The following is a 24,225-nucleotide window of genomic DNA, read 5'->3' as shown; positions in this document are numbered from 1 at the left end:
CCTTGATCCAAATCAGATTGGAGGCAGGTTTGCCATTAATTACACATTGTTCATGGCCTTCAGGCCGTGCATCTTTTTATCCGTAGGTAACGGCGATGTTTATTTTTCATTTCCAGCTGATGAATAAATTCAAACCAGTAGTGTTCTGCGCAATTGCCTTTTGTCCAGCATGGGTTGGAGCCCATTGAGCAAGCTAGGGGAGTCCACATTGCTTCGCCTGCCACGCTTTCTCGGATCTACGGGGGGGGGGGGGGGGGGGGGACGCTATTCCTCTATAAGTGACAAACCGCCACCTGCTCCCGTTTCATCTCGCCCGTCTCCGCCGTGCATCCTGGACCTCTGGTGAAGGGCAGACACCCAGGTACTCCTTGAGGAACTGATGCAAGTTTCCCCATTCAAAACATTTCCCATCCATTTCCTGATGGACGCCACCTGTTCACACCCCCCCCCACCCCCCCCGCCCCCACACACACGCACACCCCTCCAGCACAACACACACGGCTCCCGGGTGAAGGATGGGCAGATTGTTGGGGGATTAGAGTGGATCGTCACAGGGGGGGCAAAGGAGGAAAGAAGGTTGTCCTCCGTGTTACTGCATGGCCCCCAACTTCCAGATGTCACTATTTTAATGACATAATTATGAACGTCTTACGACTCCCCTTGGCCTGCAGTCTGTACCGGAAGCTATGCCCATTACACACACACACACACCTTCTTTTGTTCTCATCCAGTGTGTTTGCCTTTGCCGTTCACACTTACAAGGCCGTCTTTCTCAATCACAGTCCATAGGTAGCTCAGAAAGGTAATCTATGTTTCCCTCCTCCTGTCAATTAATATCACAAAGATGAGCATGACAGAAAATCCTCCATCAGGCGTGTACAAAAGCGAGGCAACGACTGAGCCTCGCGAATCTTCATGACAGCTCATCAATCAAACATCAAACCGGCCAGCTTCTTCCTCGCTGACACCCTGGAGCTGGGGCCATCTGGATCGCCCATTTGCTGGTCATTAACCATGCTCACTTCTCAAGGACCCCGGAGTACTTGTTTCTTCTGAAAGGGAGACTGAGACATGTGACTCCGTGTTCACAGTTTGAGCCACTCGGTTTGCCCGAAATCCTGTATTTTGCTGGGTGAGGGAGCGACGTTGCTTTTCGGAGAAAAGAGGACCTCGATGAAAGGCGCCTTTTTTGATCCGGAAGGCATGCAGCCCAGCAGCGGGAGACGCACAAAGCGGCAGCCACCAGGCTGGAATTTCGACAAACACGCACTCCACGCACACTACGGGGAACTGTGAGGAGCGATCCCAACGAATACCACTGTGAGCCGTCGTTTCAGTGGAGACCTGTTAATGATCAAGGCAGCGCCTTCTCTAAAAGGGCCTAATTGTGGTTCAGAGGCATCTAATGCATGATAGATGGAGGTAGGAGAGAGGGTCTCGGCGGTGTATGGCATCGCTGGCACAAGATCCCAAGCATTAATGGAGCTGAACCTTTTCACTCTGGGCCGAAAGACATCTGTTGCCAGCAGGTGAACTTGGCTTCATCGTTACCAGCTAGACCCACCGATGTTTTCCTGGCGCGACTATTTAAAGCGATATATATGTTTGCCGGTTAATTCAAGCTGTCAACATCATCCCCCGTTTGAACGTGAAAAATGGGCGCACCGTGCGGCGCGCCAGATGGCGGGAGCAGATCATCAGCTTGGGACAGCGGACATTTGATGGATGGATTCTCCAGAGTGAACGGTTTTAAACTGAGGACCACACTGAGAAGAGATTTGCTCACAAATGACCACTTTTGTGTCGACGTTATCAACTCAAAGGCTAGTCCCGTTTTTTTGTCGTGTGACGCGCAGGCACAATGCATAATCCATATGATGAATAAAAAATATGAAATATGAATCAAATCTGCTGTCAGTCCAGAGTGGATTTTTTTTTTTTTTTTCAAGAAGGCCAGATGTCTCCAGGACGTAATGCTATAACCGATATTTGTCACAATAACAGAATCAAATGAGAATGCAAACATGAATGCAAACAAAAAGAGGAAAAGCTTTTAAAATATACTGCACATAACCAAACGTCCCCAGACAGCAGTAACATGTAATGGTAAAATATGTTATAACATAGTCTTATGCTAAAAGAGTGATTATTGTCTGTATTGAACTAACGGGCAAAAAGCAGGGTGATTCAAAAGATTCCTTTTGCAGTTGTGTACGAAGAAAAGAGGGCGGTCAAACATGCTTTCACACTAATGCGCCAAGAAAGGAACTCTGTTACCATCTTAACCTTAGTTCGCAATTTTTCATACCTGCCACTGAGGATGGCCTTCATACGTGTGTATAAAAGCTCAGTGTTTGGACCACTTGGCGACGACATCTCCACAGAGCACCGTAATGCGCGTTTGTTGCGTTTGTTTTTTGGTTTGATATAATATTTGATCAAATCCTCATTTGTGTAGCTCCATAGCACAGGGGCCCAAATTGCCATGGTCACCACTAGTGTTCCTTTTTTAGCAGCTTTTAGGCCAGTTAAACAGAGGCAAATACCACGCTAGCATTTGTTGATTATCTCAATTTTTCATTTTTTATTTTAATGTTTGCTGAAAACGCAGCAGATTTGACATCTTGTCACCTGACAACTTCTTGTCAAACACCGCGTGCAAGAAGTCAACATCGTGGCCACGGAGTGAGCCGGATGAACATCACAACGTTTGCAAATACAAACCCCGCTGGGACGCCGTGCCACGTCGTGACAAGTTGCACCCTCCGACCGAAATAAAATCTCTCCCCCATAAAATCGTGAGTGCCAACAGTTTGAGAAGCTGCAAATTTCCAAAAGCGCGGCAGGCAGAGTCCTTTTGTGACCGAGGCGTCTCCATGCGACCACCAGTCTGCGCCATGAATAAATCATCTGTCACCGGGCAGAGTAAACAGTTGTGTATCTCCACCTCAGATGCCTGGAGAGGCCTGTCAGACCCGGTAGTTAACAAAGCCCACCGCCTCATCATCATGCAGATCCAGATTCCAAACCTGACACACACCCCCCTCCCCCCCCCCTCTGCAGCATTTCTCCTCTCCTCTACAAACGGAGGAACTCACCCGTGTTTTCTCCAGAGACGACTATAAGCCAAGTTAAAGTGAGGCTGACTGGCTGTATTCAAACACCGCCTGGACCGTCTCCGTGAATTAGGCGACCAGCGCTCTGGGAACCAGCTGCCAATTTGTATCCGCCTGCGGGGAGAGAAATCACTGAGACCTCGATGATTTCATCCATTAACACAAGCGGGAGCCTGATCGGGCTCGTGTCGAGTGCATCAGTGTCCCCAAAACTTTGGCGTGATCGGAATTGTGCGCGTGCAAGGTGGTCATCGTCGATGAGAGCGACGCTTTCATTTCAAATGACAAAAAAAGTGGACAAAGATTCTTTTAGAATATAGTTTTTTTTTTTTAAAAATTTATTTATAATTTATAATTGGCAGATACAAAAAACTCTTTAACTGTATCCAAAGTGTGCAATAAATCACTGTTGATTTTTTTTTCCAAAAGAAAAATACAAAAAGACCATCTACTTTGGAAAGTTGACAACCAATGTAAACTGGAGTGAACCGGTAATTCTACAAAGGGTTTTACTAATCGCTACTAATGCTCTTGACTGAAGACGCTTTGTTAAAAACTGCTTTGCTCTCCCAAGATGAAAACAAGTCAAAATGTTAACATCTACATTGGTGACATTCTATTTCTCCCCCGTTGTTAAATACAAGCAAGGTAATCATATCCGTAAGCAGCACAAATGTGTGAAAACACATTAAAATGAAATACGTAAATTGTACCAACATGTTCATGTGAGAGGGTAAACAAAAGAAAGAGAAGGGAGGGGCATTTTGAAACGTTGTGTTGTAAACAATCACCTTCACTCACGGAGATGCACAAAAAAAACAGAGCTTGTTAAGTGCTAAACGGCTGTTATTAATTCAAAATGCTTCGGCAGTCTGAACAAGCATCAACTTCTGGAATCAAACATTGAAGGCAATAACGCTTAATAGGTATTGACAAGTGACAGCAGCAACACCATATGAAACTGGTTCCTGCTTGGCAAAATCAGGTGACAAATTGCAAATTAGAATGGAAATGCAATCAAAAAGAACATTGTATTATAAAAGACTAACATTTTACTTTCACATTTCAACTGAAACACATACACACTCACGCCCCACAAAAAAAAAAAAGTTTAATTTATTTCCGCGTCCTTGCCACGATCTGAATCCTCTACAGCACATGAGCATTAGCGGGGGCTTTGATGTGATGCTGGTGCCTTACCCTTTATATCCCACAGATATGACAAAACAAAAACAATCTGGTTTCAATCCAAACAGTTATATGAACACATAAGGACAAACGTGTGACTTTAACTCGTCTTTAAAACTGCCATCTGAAGGAGAGGATCCAAGCACATCAAGAGTATATTCAAGTGCAAAAAGTGTGACAACGATGTTCTTACAATTCTCATGCTCTCTGTAACTGGTCTGCAGGCAGATAAAATGGATACCTCAAACAAGCGTACATTTCTTTTGTACAGCCCCATCCCCCCCAGACGGCAAATGTTACAAACTAAACCCACAGAAGGATTCTAAAAAGACAAACATTTTCACGTACACAAAATGTCCAGCCAATGTTTGTGACAGGAACGCGTCCCTCTACTCCTCCGAAACGCGCAACCTAAAATCCTTCATTCCTATACAACTCAAAGGTTTCCGCTTTAAGATGCTAAGTCTTTAAACATGCAACACCATTCAAAGTTCCTATCCGATTCCCGCTGTGCTGGATCCGCGGCGACCTCCTCAGACACTTCCAGCCAACAAGAACCAGAGCTACGCGCTAAACGACCTACCAAAGACCATTCTCTGAAATACTTTGAAAAAAATAAAAATAAAAAAAAAGAGACACTGATGTCCAAAAAGCTCATTCATAATGTGAAAAGACAATTCCCAGTCAAAGTATCCATATAAAGCACTTGCGTAGCTTCCTGTGTGCTCTTCCCTTTACTCTGGCACAAACAGCCAAGTGGAGACAATCGGAGTGGTAGTGCAGCTCCGTTGGGACGGGGTGAATAAAGCAAAGGCTAAATTTGAACGTTTTCTTGTCCTTGAAACCTAATGCGACACCAGCGCTGCCTGGATGCTGTGATGTAACTTTTGTGGCGCGCCGAGGCCCCGGCATCCCTCCCAAGATGGCGAGGTCTTAACACTGGCTTTACCCAAATCCTTTGACCGACCCTCACACATTGGCTGCTGCGCTCACACACACACTCTGGCTTTTTTAGACGTGGGTGCAGCTCGGAACGAACGACTAGAGGTATTTTTAGTTGTAAGTTAACTAAGGGGATTATTTTTTTTTTTTATACTTGTAAGCGGCCTACGGTGAATGGAACTGTGCATTGAAACAGCGTTTTGCTCAGCGTTGCTCTTAAATGACTCCCTCCGTCGGGTAGAAATACTCTACGGTGCCCTTAATTGTCTGCGTTACTACATGCAGAGACGAGCATTACAGATAGTGACAAAGTTGTTAGGCCTGAGCTGCAGTGCCCTTTTGTGACATTCCTAATGCAGAAAGATTTAACGATTAGCAGTAATATTTCAAAAAGGCTTATACATCTTCTTGGTGCCGTTTCTACTAACGGCACATAAAAATCCAGCATCAAAAGTACCTTTTTGGCTTGCACATTATATAATGGCTACATGCAGCCATACTATTTAGAGTTACTTCTCTTACCAAACTGTTAAACCCCCCCTCAGCCCGGCAAATTTTGGTCATCTTTTGCAGGAACATGTTGTTCATATTTGTGGGCCCGTTTGTGTTTAATCTCATCTGAGCGAAGCGCGTCAGTGTCTGTTAACCTACTGAAACAACTGGACATGCAGCAAGTCAGTTGTAACTAGAGTCAGAGGATACCTGAGGAATAATCTGCATCCAATTCGTAAATTAGAAAAAACATCACGGTTAACGTGAAAACCATAGGTTGGCCATCGTCACTTGTTTTTTCAGCAAGCTATGCTATTTGACAAATTACATAGTATGCAAACATCTACTTGAATATCTAGTTTGGTCATACTGAAAAAGACTGTTAATGTTGCATCTGATAAGTAATGAAAAGCAAAAGATGATCAAAATCGGTCAGGCTGCAGAACATTTGATTCTTAAAACTTCATTGTAGCAATACGTTGTAATTTTTGAAGGAGGATAAAAATAATATATTTTGACATTTTTTATTTTCCTACAGACTCCACAGCTGGATGTTACACTACACGAATGTCTACACTTAATTTAGGCAGCTAAGAAAACTTAGCTGAATCCCTATTCTATACTTCTGCAATAGATTATGTGCTGGCTTATGTTTCTGGAAGTGGCACTTTCTAAAACCAGCAGGAAAACCATCACAATGGAATGGAGGACTTAACAGTGACAGAAGTCACCTGGACACAAATCAAGAGCCACCAGAACCAATTGTCTCAAAACTGTGGTTGTCTGTAAACCTTGTTTAAATCTCTTAACTGAACACAAAAAGTGCAAATTTCTACTACTGTCCTATCTCTGTCTCCTTAGTAGTGCTTCTCTTGCAGATAATCTTTCATCTTGTTAGGCAAGGGCAGTTTCCGGATCAGGTCTATCCTTGTGTATTGTCTGATGACGAAGCGACAGAGATACTGCAGGGAGCGCACTTGCATAAACCGAGATACTGGGTTGGTTAGTCTGACGGGGTAGGTTGCAGAACCTGGTAGGCGGGACCGGGAATAGCAAAAAGCTCCGTTCTCCGAGTCTCTGATGGAGTGTTCGATTAAGTCCACGATGGACGTGTGTCCCTCCACGTCAGGCTGCTCGTAGAAGCTGAAGCGTCCGTTGGAGTGTTCGATGCGGGTGTGGAGGGTTTTGCCCTGGGACCTGAAGCTCAGGCTGAGCAGGTACCGGTCATCCGAGCTGTCTCGGACCAGGAATGAGCCGTCAGCCAGGTTGATCAGCTTCTCCTCGGCCTCCCAGCGTGTGATGGGGCCCCAGTACCAGCCCTGCCTCGCCAGCTTCTTCAGCTCCTCCGTCAGGCTGGTGACGACCATGGGCCCGCTGCTCTGCACCGAGTCGTACACCCGACTGACCCCGGGGGCTGAATTTGGGTCAAAGTTGAGGTGGTGCCTTACCCTCTCGGCTACCTGGCTGTCCGAAGAGCTGAACCCTGAAAACGTCCTCGGAATGTGTCCGTTTCTGATCATGGGCGACATGAGGGGAGAGAGGGGACGTTGGACCTCTAGTCGAGAGCTTTGGAGCATCACTGCAGCGGAACCAATGAGAAGACTATTAACCGAGGTTTCCATGAAGAGATCCGGAGGCAACCCACAAACCAGTTCATGTTCCTCCGGTCCCTGGTCTGTGTGGAGGGACGCGTTGTCTGCTTCAGTCACCACCTCCATAGGAGAGGAGCTATCCAGGCAGAAAGAGTGGGACCCCTCTGGGTACATTCCCTCATCTAAAGGCATTGTGTACTGGATGTAGTCCTGGGGAGTCAACCCGAGCACCACAGGCACGTCATTTTCATCAATATCTAGATGCAGCTCCCCGTTTTGTGGCTGTTGGAGATTCTTTAAGGATTCTGCTTGGTCCTGAAAGAGCCCTTCCATTTGAAAATCATGAAATTCTTTACGGACACCGTGCAAGTTGGGACTTGGGCTGGGAGAATGAACCATGGCTTTAACCTTTACCTCCATCTTAATACACGCCTCATCAGAGTTCACGGAGCGCAGAGGCCAAGGCGAAGGGCTATAATGGTGACTACGTAAGGATGAAGATCTAAGGGGTCTCTGGGCTTTCACCTCATTAAAGCTGATAGGCACAGAAGAGGAGGAGAACGAGTCATCATCGTCCACTGAGCCTATGGCAGAGGGGCTGCCTTTTACTTTTGCCTTCTGCTTAGCGGACAGTCTCCTCTTGAGTGATCCCATCAGGCTCTCGCTCTTTGAGCGGCTCTTATTCTGGCCTCCTTTGTCCTCTTCACTACCAAGGTCACACCCAGATAGCTCTTTGGTGTAGCAGCCCCCAAAAAGTGACTCTTCCTTGGAAAATTCTGGAGTCACCGAGGGCTGCTGCAGCATGACAAAGTCACCCTCCTCCTTGCCCTTTATGCTGAGGGACTTGCGGATGGTCTTAAGGCTTATCTTCTTCATTCTGACAGGCCCTCCAAAGTGGGGGCATGGGTTGGCGCTTCTGGTATTCTGATGAAAGTACTATCCACAGTGTCCTCCCATCAGGCCGCACAAAACAAGTCATGCATACAGTGGAGACATCAAACCCTGTTGAAAGAAACCAACACAAAAGATTATTGATATTCATTTATAATTATTTCAGTTTGTTCCCAAAACTACTTTTAGAGGGCTGTGCATTGGGTTCATAACTTTAATGATTGCCATTAATAACTAAAAGATTTAGAATCTAACACACAGTATGGCCCTCTAATACAGTTTAATTTAACAATGATAGATCCCATTACAGCACAAAAGTGCAGCAATTTATCAAACAAACAGAATTAAGGTAGAAAAATGATCCTTTGATTATTCATGTTTTTATTCTAGCCCTAAACGATGTAATCCCAGCACAGGGGATTTGTAATAAATCTTTTGTTGCTGTGGATGTTTGAACTGTCAACAGACATTAAAAGATATTTGTTAGTTTAACAGGTCACATTTTGCTCGGCTTGTGCTGCTGCCACCGTTTGCCATTAAAACTCCCTCGTTACTTTGGTTGTGTATTTAGGATCACTGCCCTTCAGCATTGTTTTACTATGGAATACACAAAGTTCCTTAACAGCCATTATACCTGAAAGCCAGCACATGTACCAAAAAGTCAATATTTAATTTAACATCTATTTAACTAGGATTGGAAGCCAAACAATAGAAAACTATATCACAGTTCAAATATCCAATGCCCACACATGTATCAATACAATATGATTAAAATCTAGTATCTAGAGACATGTTCTACTTAGACTTAGATCTAAATAAAGCTGCTCGATATCACGACAGCTGCAGTCTGATTACTCACCATTATGTGCAGGAAAATGGTGACTCAGTTGGATGGGTCAAGTTCCACCTCCACCACCTTTCATTTGATGCTATGAAACACAAAGCCTTTATTTAGTTCTACGAGTCTTGATTGTATACGTTTATAAACACAACATCGCGAACACATTTTTTATAGTATCTTAAACATAAGCAGCATGTGTAGATGATAAAGTTAACGGTAGCAAGGTATGCCCTGACCTGGCGAGGCCTACGGTCACATAAGCATGCCTTTAGCTTAGCTACGCTTGACAGGTTGGGACTTTAATGGCAATAATTGTGCACGGTCTGCACAACTGCGATGGAATAGGTGACGCTACGCTGTAAAGACTAAAACCAAGAGAAACGACACGGTCAATCGCGACACATTGCCATTTTTAACAGAGATTTTCTAGCCTGTATGCTAACATCCACTAGCTTAGTATGTTACTACTGTGTTAGCATACCATGTCTACTTTCCAAGCAAATCTGTCATCAGTGAACATGTGCACGTTAACGTGATATCATCTCCTACCCGGTCACTTCTGCTTGTCTCACTGGGCAAAATAACCCAGAAGGGATGGCATCTGTCTGGCAAAACACGTTCATCAAAAGGTTCGCTTCTTCACGGCTGTGGGCTAATGTTAGCCTCGGCTAATATTAGCTTTCTGCCCAAGTCTATCAGTTAGCTAACGTCAGGTTAGCGTTCGCTGTCGACTACACGACCGTTAGCCTCCCTTTAGTCGACCATATATCGCGTTGTTCCGGCTGAATCGGGTTGTCGCTAAACGTGCCGGAGTACACATCCGACTGGAATGACACAATAAGGTGACACCTCTCTGCCTGGGTTGGCTAACACTTTGTAGCTGACGGCCTCTTCCTTTCTTCCTTTGTTGCCTGTTGAACTGTGGGAGCGGAGGGAGATGCAGCGAATCAGCAGCTTCACCGAGTGTTTACGTCCCAGAGGAGCGACCCCAACACTGTATAAACCTGTGTATATTGGTTTCACTAAACAAATTGGGATATACAATACAATATTTAAACAAACCTAATATTTGTTTTTAAATCAGCTCACCTAATCTGCAAATGATTTGAGATTCAAAACAAATGAAAAAGCATTCTAACCAAACAACAAACCTATTCTGTGTCATCAAGAAATAAGAGTGATCTCAAATATTTTCATTGAAATAAATATACTGTATATACGTTAAATCAATATATATCTCTGAAGGTGGTAACACAATGCTGATATTTGTATCTTTGCAGTATCAGAAACTGGGTGTAAAAAATGTTCTCCATTATTCTCAACAAAAGATATTCTGATATTCTGAGAAATAAAATGGAGAAAGTATAGAATTTCCTAACCAGCTAAACTTTTCTGAATTCTACTCACAATTATTTTCACATAAATCAACATTCTAAATCAGCCAAGGCCTGCCACTCAATTACTTGGTTGTAAACAGGATCATTAATCAGATCCCATAATGAGCTATTTTTATTGTGGTGAAGTGACACTCACCCATTCCCAAATAAGCCACCTCTTGATGCAATTGAGTAAAGCATTTCGCTGTAAATAATGGGGCTGCTCAGTTGCCAAATGTAGAAGGAAGTTGTTGTGCAAGGTGGCGAATGCTTTGCAAAAACTATACATGTTGTGTGAACATCTGCAAAAAAGGGTTATTGAGGATATAAATTGAACATAGAGACACATGGCTCCAATCAACGTCTGACACTAGTGCAGTATTGATCTTACAGAAGCATCAAAGCAGAGACATTAGGATTCCTAACCAAATAGAAATAGATTTTTTTTTTAACTGAACACATAGCACAGCAAATCTAAAAACAGAGTGTAGTTGCTGCAGGAAGTTGCCTATTCACAGTGCTTACACTACTGGCTTTGGTTAAAATGACTCTAGATTACTTTGAGTAAGGTGCTGCTACATGTCTAATAAAACACCCATTTTATTTTTCTTAATCGTCCTAAATCGCTAATATTTATTATAGTATATCTGTATTCAATCAATATTTAGTTTGTTGTGTTTAATCAATGTCTGTTCTGACTGTGTTGCGCACCTCCTGCGCATGAAGTTACTTAAAAGTAGCCTAATATAAAATTGAAGCTATGAACTAATGTTTTTGTTAAGCAAAGAATGTACAGTTTGCTTTTGTCTTTGCTAGTCACACCTTTTTTGGACAGTACACAACTTTTCCCCAGTGCAATAATCAGGATCCTATTTTCCATTGTATCAGATAAGAAAATCAACCACTACTTTTAATGTGTTTGGCCTTTACGCAAGATATTTTTTAATTTGTATTCCAGAGACATCCAGTACACTCTCCAAGTATTTCAAGCATTTGATTCAGCAACTACAACTTGAACTCTGAAATGATACATTGGTTGCCTAATTAGTGTCAGTATTGTTCTAAAGTGAATTGTGTTTACCACAGCCAGCCTAATTTGATCCATATACTGAACATTACATTGTTTTTCCACACTGTCAAGTGTATGGCAGCCCTTCCCCAGCCTGCTTAGGGCAGCTGTGTGCAGACAGGCTCTACACAACGACTCTAATTACCCGGCCCTATTAGGGTTGATCAGGCTGCCTTCACTTGATGTGCTTGGCACGGGGAGGGGAGGGCTGGCGTAAAGGGAGGAAGGAGGGGTGGCAGCTCTTAGATATAGCACCAAGGACACTTGAAAAGCAAAGATGCAATGTTTCCGTGAGTTGTATTGGAGCTGACAAACAAACTTTAGTCTGGTTGATATTTGCCAGACACAAAAAACAGATAAGTATTCAGCTGGGGGCATAACCCAGGCTGTGTCATGACGGGATAAACAGATCAAGTAGTTACTAAAGCAGGTTGTTTAGATTTCACATGAATGAAATCTAAGAGTTGACTAAGGTTGAATATCATGCATGATGTCGTCCAACGCCTCAGAGCACAACATGAGGGCATCTGGAGAATTGATCTCACTCAAGACCCATATTATCAAAAGGATTTGAATTTATTCATAAATTCTCTAGTCGAGATTTCGTGCAGTGAGGCCAGTGTTTAATGAGACATACCTCCACATGGCAAAGCTCCTCGCAATTCATCTTTTTTTCAAAGGAATGCTGTATCAGCCGTACATTATATGCAGAATGTGTCTGTGCCTGTTTCAGTTCTCAACTCAGTCCTATGACTTCACTCCTGTACCGATGGAGGATTGTCGGGGGCCCCTACGTGCTCACGCTCATTTACACAACGCTTTCAGCGGAGCGGAAGACGGGTACAGCAAGCATGTCAAACAGTGACAGTGGGATCACTTGGGTTTTGTTTCAGGGATGACTGTGGAATAACATAGAAAGGGATTGGCTTAATAATACAATATGTGAACGGTACGGATGTTTTCTACACCTCTGCCTAGTTTAGGTTCACTTTATTTTAGAAGATTGATTTAATTCCCCTGTTTTTTTCATTGTGATATTTAAAACAAAGAGTGTTCCATGCTTGAATCAATCCATTACATCACTTTTTTTGCCTTGGTCTTTGGATACTATGTTGTGTGCTATTTCACTAGCTGCATCCACATGCAATGTAATGACTCTCAAAGCCATGTTTGCCTATGTTCTTGGGTGTCTGATACAGTGCAACATCATCCTTGATTTTGCATTACTAATTCTGGAAGTAACTGCTTGTATTTTGCTGCTGGACATCTATGTTCATGATTATATTAATGAGCGGATTTGACCTTGATTTATGCATCAAAAGGGTAACAACCAATGCTTTTGCCCTGCAGCCATTGTGAAAGTTTTACTGTACTGTGCATAGCTCATTGCTGCGTCCTTATATTTACATTTACTGGCATGTTTAAAGGCTTTTAATGTGCAACCATGCTTGGACTGAAGTAAAACTATTATTCTTTCATACAGTTCCTGCAGTCTGTTGTGATTTGGCTTGAGGATTAGACCTTGTCCGTGAAAGGAAATGCACATTAAGTATGTTATCTCTACCAATTATCTGCAAAATTAAGCACACATCAGCAGTATGGTGCTCCATGATATCAGTCTGTTGGGAAATATGGTCAGGTACATGAGGACTCATGATCAGCTTTACCGTTGTGAGAGTCCAGAGACTGAGATGCTTTGAGAATAAATCCGGCTTCAAAGTATTTAAATTGGCATCGTTTCCAATCAGAGATCAGGCTTACATTCATTAATTGCCTGAGGTGGTTTCTGGCATTTGAGTAATTAAGCCTGATTTAAAATACATAACAGATTTTACATATGATTTAAACTGTTAAAAACTCTTAAATTATATTTTAGAACTCAGGAAATCAAAAGTTCAAAAGACAAATATTCCTTCAACCTTAATATGAATTTAGCTTAAAGTCCCAAAACATCCGGCAGAGTTGCAGACCGTATGTCTGATGGTCATTTAAGGCATGCCTAGAAATACACCACTACCCATCTTTTTATTTTTAAAAAGGGATGTTTGTGCTTCCAGATTCAGTGGTTGTCAGACCCAAAATTATATAATGTTCTGTTTGAAGCCGACTCAACAGGTACTGAGGCCTCCTGGTCTGACCTAAGGCGATGTATTTCTCCACCGGGCAAAGACGACCTCCTCAGCTGTTTGGATGTTGGAGTTCTCCTTCTGTATGCTCATTGAACAGCTGCCGAAAATCAACAACCTTCATTCAAACCGAGTCCTATATGTGTCAGATGTTGGGCTAGCCGGTACACAATTCTTAACCTCCTCAAGCCTGACCCTTTGGCAGGTTCATCAATATGACACGTGCTGTGCTGCCAAACTCTGTTCCAACCCACAAAACTTTTGTTTTAAATTTTAAATGAAGTGCAAAAGTTTCCAAACATGACAAATGTGTCACACAAAATTACAGGGCTGTGCAAACAATACTTTTTTTTTGGTCCAAACATCTTGGATTTAGAAATGTGTCTCAGTGTGATGGAAGTTCTAAAACAAGGACATCATATAAGTCGGTAAAGACAATATTCTGATATTGGTCAAATGTTCTTACATGTGAAAGAAAGCAATGGATAATGCGCCCACCGCGTCATCCTCCTGACAACAAAGCTTTGTGTTAGTGTTTTTTTTATTATCTTGAAAGCATAGATGCAATCCTCTCAAACTTGTCTAGGTTAAAAGTAAAACTTTTGACAAAGTATTGGATTAAATCCCTTTGAAAAAAGATATGTCCTTAAAATTGCTTCAGCATGTTTAACATTATAAAAGATCTGATTTGACATAATGTGATCAAATCTACTGCAAATGTAAAAAACAGAGCTTTGTACGCAGCTGGTGTCATTGCTGGTTGAACACAATAAATAACTGGTACAATGTGTCATACCTCTAGTCATTTAGAACTAGCATAGCCCTCTTGTTTGGTTTTGCAACTGTTGTTCAGTTATGCCTGGATTTGCCTGATGTCTTTAGCTCGTATGCAGCTGCAATTGGAGCACACACACAAAGAATGTTCTCTCCGCGCCTCCAATGCAGTGGGCTGGTTTCAATGTGCTGCGAATCAGATCTCTCTGAAAACGCTGCACCTTGTTTTTGTATATATGATTGAGCATAACATCATTATTACCCAAAAGATAAACAAATAAGATTCTTCCGACACAGGTCGGCTCTCCTGAACGCACCACGGTGCCGTACAGGAAGTGGGCCGAGGCTGGCGCGTTTGTTGAAATCGACCCCGGCTGTTTACATGTCAGCGGCAGACTGCCACTCACCCGACTCACGAGCCTCGGCTTCTACAACTTCTTGAACATGGAGTTATCCACCATTATCAATAAAATAGGTGGGCCGACTCTCTTGTTTGCTTGGCGAACGTAACGCAGGACGCGGACTTAGTTAACGTCACCTGAACAGTTCAAATAAAACGCTGTAAAGTCGCCTTTTTGAACGCTGCTAGCCGATTGCCTGCGCACATCAGCTAACACTAGAAGCTAAAGGTAGATCACGTCACGCTAGGTTCAGTCATCAAAGGTGTATTTGTTGTCAACACTAGGGCTAGCTCACTAACTTTGATTATCCCGAGTCATTGCAACCTTTCTGAACGTAAACGTAGCTTAGCTAGCCGCAAGCTAACTGCCTCTGCTGTAATGTGTCTGCTCAATGCTTAATACTTTTTTGTTTTTTGTGGGGGGCGGGCACAATGTAGGTCATTCTTTGTTGGAGATAAGAGTTCGAGCATTAAAGAACATCATTTCTAAGCTGGACCATTCGCTGATTTCCGTCTCTGACGTTGTCCAAGAGAAGATGCTTTTTGTGCATCTCCTCGAATGGTTCAATTTCCCCGATGTGGCGATGCAGGAGGAGGTCCTTCAGCTGCTCTCCACTTTGTCAAAGGTAGATTCAGCTGCATCCTCTTTCATAACCTTCATTGACAGCTTGGTTCTGTGGCTACACAGTAGCAGTCTACCAACTGTAAATATTCCGATGCATTTTAAATGCAATTTAGGCTAATCAAGGCTAAGCATATTTTAACCAGTTAATTGCAGTCTGATCAACATTCACATTTTATTCATATATGATGTAATAAAGCTCCATGTCAGACTTTGGTTTTTGCCCTTTTTTTTCGAAGCACTGTACATCTTTTTATTTTTTCATTCTGTTGCCATCCTGTCTCGGAAAGCATCCTAGTGCAGCCCAGATGCTGAGAGACGTCGGGGCGGTGGACTTCCTCACTCAACTGTCTCCGAATGTGGAACCCAGACTGCGAGCTGTCATCGACGGAACCCTGGACCAGCTGTTCCAGCTACCAGAGCTACTCCCTAGTCAGATAATGGTCTACTCGCATGGACAGCGCTCTACTACTCCAACAGGTGTTGCAAGCGAGAGCCAAATGGTTGTTTGTTTTGATTCTGTCTTCTGGAAACTTCCACGTTTTGTCATATTTTGAAGCAGAGAGGCCGAAGAGCACGGTGCTTGGTTTGTTGGTTTCTTTGTTTTTCCACAGGTCTCTTTGTCACAGTTTTGATGTAAAAGGATATTTTAACAGATTTGGTGTCTACAGATGTGCCACCTGAAGATCCTTTCCCTAAAACGGGGTATTTCCACAAGGCCGCGCTGAGCCACACGGATGTACAAGCTCAGAAGATAGCAGGTACCAGTATTTTGAATACTCATCCCTGGATACTTGGTGTGCTGGGTCTCATCTTGTAGTTTAATCCAAACACAGCGTTGTTACACTAATAAATTCATTGTTTTAAACATTTTATCATTCTGTTTTGCACAGTGCATGAGTCGGTGAGATGTCTCAAGTTTTCTGTGTTTCCATGGCTGGCCTTGACAAACACAGACAGACACATACTTTCATCCAACGAGAGGTGAGCGGCAACACATGCGTCTAACAAATAATGTTATGCCTGATTAAAATGCAATGCAATTAGCACAACACAATGTTAAATTAACGCAGTTATGATTCATTTAGTCATTTAATTTTGTCCATATTAAGAAACATTGCGTGCCAACTTTTGGTTCTTAACAGTTTGAATTCCAAAAAAGGAGCACGTGCTAAGTATATAATAAATCAGATTTAATTCTTTTGCAACAGTTCTCTAAGGAGCAGCAACCCCAACTTGGTGCGGACCACATGTGAACTTTTGTGTGATGTCATTATGCAAGATTTTCCTGCTGAGATCTTCCTGCAAAGACCAAGTATTGTACAGGTATCATTACTATTAAATTATTCTTGCAATCACAATATTATTGTTAATGTGCTATACAGCGGGTGAAATAAGTATTGAACACGTCACCATTTTTCTCAGTAAATATATTTCCAAAGGAGCTCACATTGTTACACATAACTTTATTTCTGAACTTCTTTGTTTTGGTATTATGTCAATAGCTCTTTTGGAAATATATTTACTGAGAAAAATGGTGACGTGTTCAATACTTATTTCACCCACTGTATATGTAAATCCTTCTTGTTTATTCACATCAGGTAGATTACATGTACTTTTGGAGTGGCTACCATGACCATCCCCACAATGAAATTTATTGGATGGTCTCTCGAGCCACTGTCAAAATAATAACCTGTCAAATGGTGTCCTTGAACAGATCACCAATTTATAATTCTGTGTCCTTGATCTGGGAGGAGGTTGTGGAGGCCTGGGGGGCCTTACTTTGCTTGAGCAGGTACTAGATTGCTGCGAGGGCTTCGTTTGGTCATAATGTACTTCATGCAGGGTTTGAAAGACCTTGATGGAATGTGTTGCTTATTTTCCTCTTGAAGCACTTATTGAATTTGTTTTAATGTTTTCTCAATTTAATGTGTATTCTAACTGAATCCACATTGAACCTACTAATGAATTCAACAGTGACGCTCATCTATTTGTTTTTCTTTACATTCAGGAGATTTGCTCTCTATCGTTTCTGTGAAAAATGTGTCCTGCACCTTTTTAAATTATCCACCAGTATCATATTGGCAACATAGCTCATCGCTTAACAGAGGCCTTCTTTCACTGGCACAGACTGTAACTGAGTGTTGGACGAGACTTGCCCCGATGAGCCACACTGTGAACATTACTGTTTTTTAATAAAGCAGTGAATAATGTTGAATCGGTCTCCAGGTCTTTGCATCGCCCAGCAGTCTCATCACCGAAAATCATAATGGGAAAAGTACATTTCCAATCGTGGCTTCAATTTGCCCTTGGTTTGAGTTTCTAGAGCTACCACCAGACTTGGATTTAGAGACATCGTTGGCTCATGGAATCCAAACTACTTCTATCTACTTTCCCTTTTTATTTAGCTAGTTTTATTGTAACATTTCTTTCTCTGACTTTGGCGCCTGTTTTTACAGTCTTGTACATTGTTTCAGCTTGGGGATCTGTTTCTATTTCTAAGCCTATCCACAAAGAAATACATTTTCCCAATTACAATAATGTACTAATTGGATGTTACTGGTTGGTATTTGGAGCCTCAGAAAACATTTTACATAACCCAGATTTACAGTTAGAATACCCCCTTGTGTTTTCAGAACCTTCTGTCCCTGTTGAAGCTGGGTTCAGGTAAAGGTGAGGCCGGCTACCTCCACTTGTACGCGCTTTCCTGCCTTCGGCAGCTCTGTGTCGGGCTGCGGAGGAGACTACGCTTTCATCAAGATCCAAGCTTTTACTCTATGAAGCAAGGTAGCGTGCCATCTGAGTTACAGCTAGTGATTTGTTGAATTTTCAATGCTTGTGCCGTTAGTTTACATTTATACAGTTACATTTTTCAACAAATATATTCATTATTGGTTTGAACTTTTTAATCATACGCTTTGCATGAACAATTCCTAAATCACACCATATTGTGGTACATATATATTGTTGTAGTTTGAAATTGTAGTTTTACTTTCTTTTTTTCAAAATGATCAATTTAAAAAAAATTAACTTTTTGAGTCAACCGATTAATTTCCGACTGAGTCATTCATAGCACCCGCCTCTTTGCTGTATCAGTCAGGGTGCAACTAATGTGCAGCGACGCCCTCTCTCTTGCTTTTGTTATTCTTTGCCTGCATAGATTCTGTGTCCCAGAACTCGTCCTTTTCCTACTCCCGGGAAGTGCGGGCGACCCAACGCTCCCAGGCCTCGTCTCCGGCGGCGGCCGAGTGCTCTCCTCGGCCGTCCGTCGTGGGCCGCACAAGCCAGAGAGCCAGTGGAGACGGCCAAGACGGAGATGCAGCTTCCACCAGGTGTGTATGTGTAGGCTGTGCCTCTTCTTTGACGTGCTGAAGGACTCTGATTAAACTGCGTCCCTTTTGGTACATCGTTTCTCCCTCAGTATCTTTTGCATGTCTTTGACAATCGTCTTTGGCAGAGCGATTCACTCAGTCACACTTCTGAGGCACAAATGGTATTATCTTGGTCCATCTCTCTTGCTGGAAGAAACTCCTATTTATTTTTTTTGTTGGTGTGATTCAGCAGTGTTGTCGACTAGACCTCACACTTAAAACGAGAGTCTTTTAGTTTTTAGAGGCAGGATTTCTTTTGTGGCTTGGATAATGACAAAACTGCTGGTGTCACCAGCAACCCGCACACTGAGATGAGAGAGACTGAGGAGGATGCTGTTGGTTATGAAAAAGACCAGGAGCCCTCTAGCGGCCGGCCTGCAGTGTTTAAAAATTCCTATGATGGCAGTTTTTTTTATCATCCATTCCCAAACAGCTCATATGTCGCTCCTTTTATTTGAGTGGCCAGAGTACAGATCATGAAATTTTAATCTGTGATCCATCCAGTGGCAGTTCGAACCGAGGGGGAGCACCAGTCCAGGCCCAGAGGCCGGCGCCCCAGTCTCCTGCAGATGTGGCCCAGCTGGAGCTTCCCGACCTCGGTGCAGAAGATGTCCTCGAGTTGCAGTTACAGCAGCTCACTTTGGCTCAGTTCACTGTTGCCACCATGATCCATGCCATCCCACTGCTTAAAACAGGTAGGAGTCATTGGGTTTGTATATTTAGAAAGGGTAAATCTTTTGTACATAAATCAGTTACCACTGTCTTTTTTTTTCCTTCTTGGTCCAAATAAAAACGGTCCCTAGCTCTCTCACTCTGTTCCTCTCCTCCGCTCTTCTTTCTCAGAGGGTTCGCATACGCTCCATCGTGTGCTGGAGCTGCTGTGTGACGCCGTCCCCCTGCTCGGGGACAGTGTTTGCGAGCTGGTCTGGGACGATCGCAGCCTGGTGGGGACGGAGCTGGCAAGTCAAAACACGACTCATAACAGCCTTTTATGTACATGAGTGGATGCACTTCACTGAAAGGGGGAAACGGGTTGGCCACCGACAAACAGGCATACGGTACTCAACTGTCTAAGAGAACTGTAGGCACGAGATTAAGCTGAATGAATTATATAAGGTTACAAAGTGCTTCTCGCACATATGTGCACACCTCTCGTCTCTACCCCTGGGTTTAACCACAGAATTGTTGGTTTGGTAAATGTCTCCATTTACTCTGTGTATCAAGTCCACACAGAATGAGTTGTGTTGAGCTGGTGTTTCATTTGTATCTTTTCTTCGTTTTTTAACCCTGCGGTCATTTGTCATCCTTGCCGACTGTTTAAAGAGTTTGCTCCAATGCGGGGGGAGACTTATGCACTCGTCACGCCCCGGTCCCTCTGGCCCTCTGCTGTTTAACACAAGCTCAGAGTATTGCAGCCTGAGAAATGTTTTGTCATCTTTATGTGAAGAGCAGCTTTAGTGTGCCAGACCTCTAGGTTTTTCCTATGGGGAAAGGGCCGGCCGCTTCACGGCAGCCACAGCGATGCGCAGGGCATTTACTGCCCCCTGCTGGTTCAATTCTTACACTGTTCGATTTATCCTTCCTAGAACAAAGTGGCTGAGAATAGATTGTTCCAATTTATTCAGACGGAGATAAGGTGGATCTGTATCTAGTCCCAAAATAACCCTGAAATCTGATTGCATTCAATTCCTAACCGCTGGAACGAGCAATTTTTCTCTTGGCCTCCAGCCAGAAGCTTTGCGCCGGCGTGCGCATGTGTACGTGAACGTGCACACAACACAAATGCATGTGCGTGTGTTGTGGTGTTTGTGTGGCCTGCATGCTTTTGTCTACATTTCTGTTTGTGTTTCTATTTAGAAAGAGAAGCTGCAAGCCTGCATGGAACTATTGGGGGATATCCTCCGCTTCCATCAGAGCTATTCAACAGATATTCCCGCCAGCTCTCAGGTTCACCACAGAATAGCTTACACTGGCATTGCTGTATTCACCATTAAACTCCTTCAGACCATCCTCCCTCCCGAGAAGGTAAGCGTGTTTCTGTGGACTCGTGCGATCAATTCACCATCCTTTTTTTCTGTGAGGCTTAAGATTTCTTAACCTCTCACAGGTTAGTGACAATCTCCCAGAAAACACAGCAACAGCGATTTTCCACATGTGCTTGGACCCTTCGTTGGGGAGTTTGTTACCCAGCATGCAGGACGCAGCAGTGGCCTACTTGGAGCAAGCGAACTCGGACAGCCATGACCTCTACAGTAGGGTGACCCGCGCGGCCCTTTGGATGGAATCCACTTGTAACTTCCTCAAGGAAACGCAAGCTGAGGTGTGAGCTGCATGTCACATAATTACAATAAGCAAATGGAAAAGTTACCTCTGCCGTCTCAAAGGAAAGTCCTCGATTTAAAATACCAACTTTACATTTCTGTCACTCGCTGTGGACCCTTGGCTTCACGTCGGCCATAAAGCCTTTTTATCTTCATTCATTGATTTATTCTCTGCATCAAGGGAGAAAAGAACTGGTTGGAGTTGCTGGAGCTGGCAGACCAAGCCATAAACGGGCTCCCGTTTCACCAGCACTTACCCGTTGTCAAGGAGTGTGTTCACATGTGCTCTTACCTGTACGTATGAAAAAACAAAAAATTTTCAGAGTCTGCCGCATTTATGTGTGTATTTGTTTCTATGCTCGTTTGAATTCTTCTGGCGTCCCGCCACCAGGTGGAAGTTCGATCAGCCCAGCCCATTCCTCCAAACAGAGAGCCAGAAACTTCTCCTCAAGCTGCTTTCCCATCCGTCACTGCCTGTCAAGATGGAAACATACAAACACACTTTAAACCTGGTCAAGGTCAGAGCGCGGCGTTTTATGTCTGTGTTTAAAATGATAGCTACTAAAGCCATTATGTGGGTCTGTTCAGTGGGGCACCCATTATGTAAATATGTAGGACGAAAATGAATCAATCGCACAGAAGAAAGCCCACTTGACATTTGAAATGAGACTTTCTTTTCATTTGACCAACTACCGTCTGAAGCACATGGCCACATTTAAAGTGAATTGAAACTTGTGTATGAGAGCAAAAGTGAGCGGGTAGTGATCATTTACAGTGTGCTTTGGTTCTCTAGGACTGCCTTGGCATTCAGAATGCGTCCCGGCAGGAATCGGCAGCCTGCGGTGGAATCAACTTTCTCACCCACCACAGGGTGCTCTATGAAATGTGTGCTTTTGGACTCCAGGATTCTGCAGAGAAGGTAGGAAAAATCCCTTGTTCACAAACTTGATTTTTCGACCTCACATTTAATGTGCTAGGTTAAAGTTGAAAGGAATACATGTTTAGTACAGGGGCTTCTGTGTGTACATTGTCCTAAAGGTCATGCTTAGCTGTCGTGGTTCACTGGTGTCATGTGATTGAGGCGCTTTAAAGGTCCGTCACGGATGGCACTGGCTGGTAAATGTTTCGCCAGCAGCACCTTTGTGAATTCAGCCATTTACTTGTGATCTATAGGTGAACGTTGCTGCCAAGGATATCTTGCTATTCCTGCTCAAAGGACGATTGATGATGACAGCATCAACCTGGGACAGATTCAACGAGGCACTTCACCCGGTCATGCCCATCTTACAGGTGTTGTGCACCCTGTAAAGGCTCTGTTGAATTTGTACTTCAGCGCTCATAAAGCGGCATATTGCATTACATTTATGTCACAGCGGGGGGATGTTGTGTATAGTTCTACACAATCAAAACAACTGTGATCAAAAGTTCAATTTTGGATCACAAAGACTTTACATTGAGCTGCCAGTGAGAAAGAGTATTTATTTTCTCATCTACATATCCTGTGTTGTATTATTTCCTTTTTGGGAAGAGGAAAAAACAGCTTTTATTAATTGTTCGGTTTCATGCAACAGAAAGCTTGGAACTCCTTCATGAATATACATGAGGTTTGGACTAGGCTGTCAAATGTGATTTAATTCAAGGAAGCCATTCAGAGATTGGGCCCGTCATGTCAACAAGAAACAAAACCACTCATAATCAAAGCAATGCATATTTTATTTACTGCTGTGCCGCTTTGCTGGAATTCCCCGTGCTGCATTGTCTGCCAAGGCAGTCTGAGAATTGTGTGTGTATGTGTGTGTGTGTGGGGCAGGGTTATGCCGGCACTGAGGAATCCCTGGGCAACTGTGTCCTGCTGATAAGTGACATGTCGGACGTGGCGAGAGACGACGTGTTTCCGAGCAGAGCCAAGCTCAAGGCAGCCCTCCGACTTCTTTTTACCAAACAACCCACGTGAGTCCGCCTCCTTCTTTTGTTTGTTCTGCGCCCGCCCAGATGCGCTCGAATATGACAGATGTGTGCTTGTGCATGTGTCTGATGTGTGTTTCTTCTGTGTCTTTGCATTGCAAAAGCTGTTTGATTAGTTTGACGTTGGGTCTCATGGTTTTTGGGGATTTTGACAATGTCCATCTAGTCTAAATATTCTGCCATAATATGATAAAAATATTACTGTCTGGGGCTGTAAGCTGATGCTCCTATGAAGTCATCTAGATTCTCTGTGAAGCATATGTAAAACAGCCCTCCAGTCCCATTCCATGAATATAGATAGAGATGGAAATTATCACCAGACACTGGTCAGGAGGCAAGCCCAGGTACATTTAGGCAACAGGTAAAACCGGTAGCTACCCTGCCAGCCATTTGGATGTTTTTTTAATAAAAATAAATCACTCACCTACTCAAAGGCAGGTAACATTTTCACCCATGTATCAGTATTATAATGCAGACACAAGGCTGCATTTGCCAACTGGGGCTGCTTTGTGTGGTACTCCAAGCTATGTTAAACAGTCGGATGTCCAATGAAATATTTAACTCTCATGTATTGCATAAACTCTGCTCATTATTAACAGCGTGAGAATAGCAGCAGTGCAACACATCCTGCCCCACTTAACCAGCGACGACGATGGCAACAAAGCCAGACCAGACCTGGACCAAGCGGCAATCTCCTCGCTGCCCAATCTCCTCTGCCTCAGAACCCCTTTGGACATCACGCTGGACACCAGCAACAAGTTTGTTCTCAAGGTACAAATCCACACGCACATGAGGAACAACACACCTGGATACACGTCTGCACAGGCAGCCACGCGGGAATTATGAATGTGTTTCTTGGCGGCCAGGTGGAGTCTGTGGAGAAGCTGTTTTGTATCCTGTCCTCAGACACCGTTGACATCTCTCTGAGAAGATCTGCTGCCGAGCAGCTGTCTGTAGTGCTTCAAGGTCAGCCGTCTGTAAAATGTACAGATCGTTAAGTAATTGTTATGAACACATCTATTGGATTTATTACACAACGTATTCATCATCTACCGTTTTTAATACATTTCCATGTTGAATCTAGGACCTGTCAGGCTGACACTTCAAAACCACCCCGAAAGTCTTTGTTCATTTGTCTC

The 24,225-nt window shown here is 43.4% G+C and overlaps 2 protein-coding genes across 3 annotated transcripts in view; one reads left to right on the top strand and one right to left on the bottom strand.

The window, feature by feature from the left end:
- Nucleotides 1–3,453: 3,453 nt before the first annotated feature.
- On the bottom strand, nt 3,454–10,041 carry LOC119198694 (suppressor of cytokine signaling 6). 2 transcript variants are annotated; one of them, XM_037456133.2, is made up of 3 exons: nt 9,612–10,041; nt 9,081–9,150; nt 3,454–8,332 (listed from the first exon to the last, which is right to left on the bottom strand). In XM_037456133.2, the coding sequence occupies exon 3, from the start codon at nt 8,204–8,206 to the stop codon at nt 6,596–6,598; it is 1,611 nt and encodes a 536-aa protein (XP_037312030.1). In that variant the 5' UTR covers nt 8,207–8,332; nt 9,081–9,150; nt 9,612–10,041; the 3' UTR covers nt 3,454–6,595. The 2 variants fall into 2 exon arrangements, with proteins under 2 accessions (XP_037312030.1, XP_037312031.1); XM_037456134.2 differs by having other exon boundaries at nt 9,912–10,039.
- A 4,709-nt stretch (nt 10,042–14,750) lies between these two features.
- The window catches only part of rttn (rotatin), a 29,280-nt gene continuing 19,805 nt past the window's right edge, over nt 14,751–24,225 (top strand). The window contains exons 1-19 of the mRNA XM_037456349.2: nt 14,751–14,882; nt 15,246–15,433; nt 15,720–15,909; nt 16,101–16,190; nt 16,323–16,413; nt 16,641–16,755; nt 18,066–18,216; nt 18,590–18,761; nt 19,305–19,495; nt 19,644–19,759; nt 20,658–20,825; nt 20,908–21,120; nt 21,303–21,415; nt 21,513–21,639; nt 21,915–22,040; nt 22,295–22,411; nt 22,932–23,071; nt 23,686–23,857; nt 23,953–24,052. Coding sequence (XP_037312246.2) covers nt 14,852–14,882; nt 15,246–15,433; nt 15,720–15,909; nt 16,101–16,190; nt 16,323–16,413; nt 16,641–16,755; nt 18,066–18,216; nt 18,590–18,761; nt 19,305–19,495; nt 19,644–19,759; nt 20,658–20,825; nt 20,908–21,120; nt 21,303–21,415; nt 21,513–21,639; nt 21,915–22,040; nt 22,295–22,411; nt 22,932–23,071; nt 23,686–23,857; nt 23,953–24,052 — 2,611 coding nt within the window. The 5' untranslated portion in view covers nt 14,751–14,851. The remainder of the gene's footprint in view (nt 14,883–15,245; nt 15,434–15,719; nt 15,910–16,100; nt 16,191–16,322; nt 16,414–16,640; nt 16,756–18,065; nt 18,217–18,589; nt 18,762–19,304; nt 19,496–19,643; nt 19,760–20,657; nt 20,826–20,907; nt 21,121–21,302; nt 21,416–21,512; nt 21,640–21,914; nt 22,041–22,294; nt 22,412–22,931; nt 23,072–23,685; nt 23,858–23,952; nt 24,053–24,225) is intronic.

The sequence above is a fragment of the Pungitius pungitius genome, chromosome 19, assembly GCF_949316345.1.
Source record: "Pungitius pungitius chromosome 19, fPunPun2.1, whole genome shotgun sequence".
Taxonomy (NCBI): Eukaryota; Metazoa; Chordata; class Actinopteri; order Perciformes; family Gasterosteidae; genus Pungitius; species Pungitius pungitius.
The sequence above is the reverse complement of the archived record's forward strand: the minus strand, read 5'-3'. Positions and strand labels throughout refer to the sequence as shown.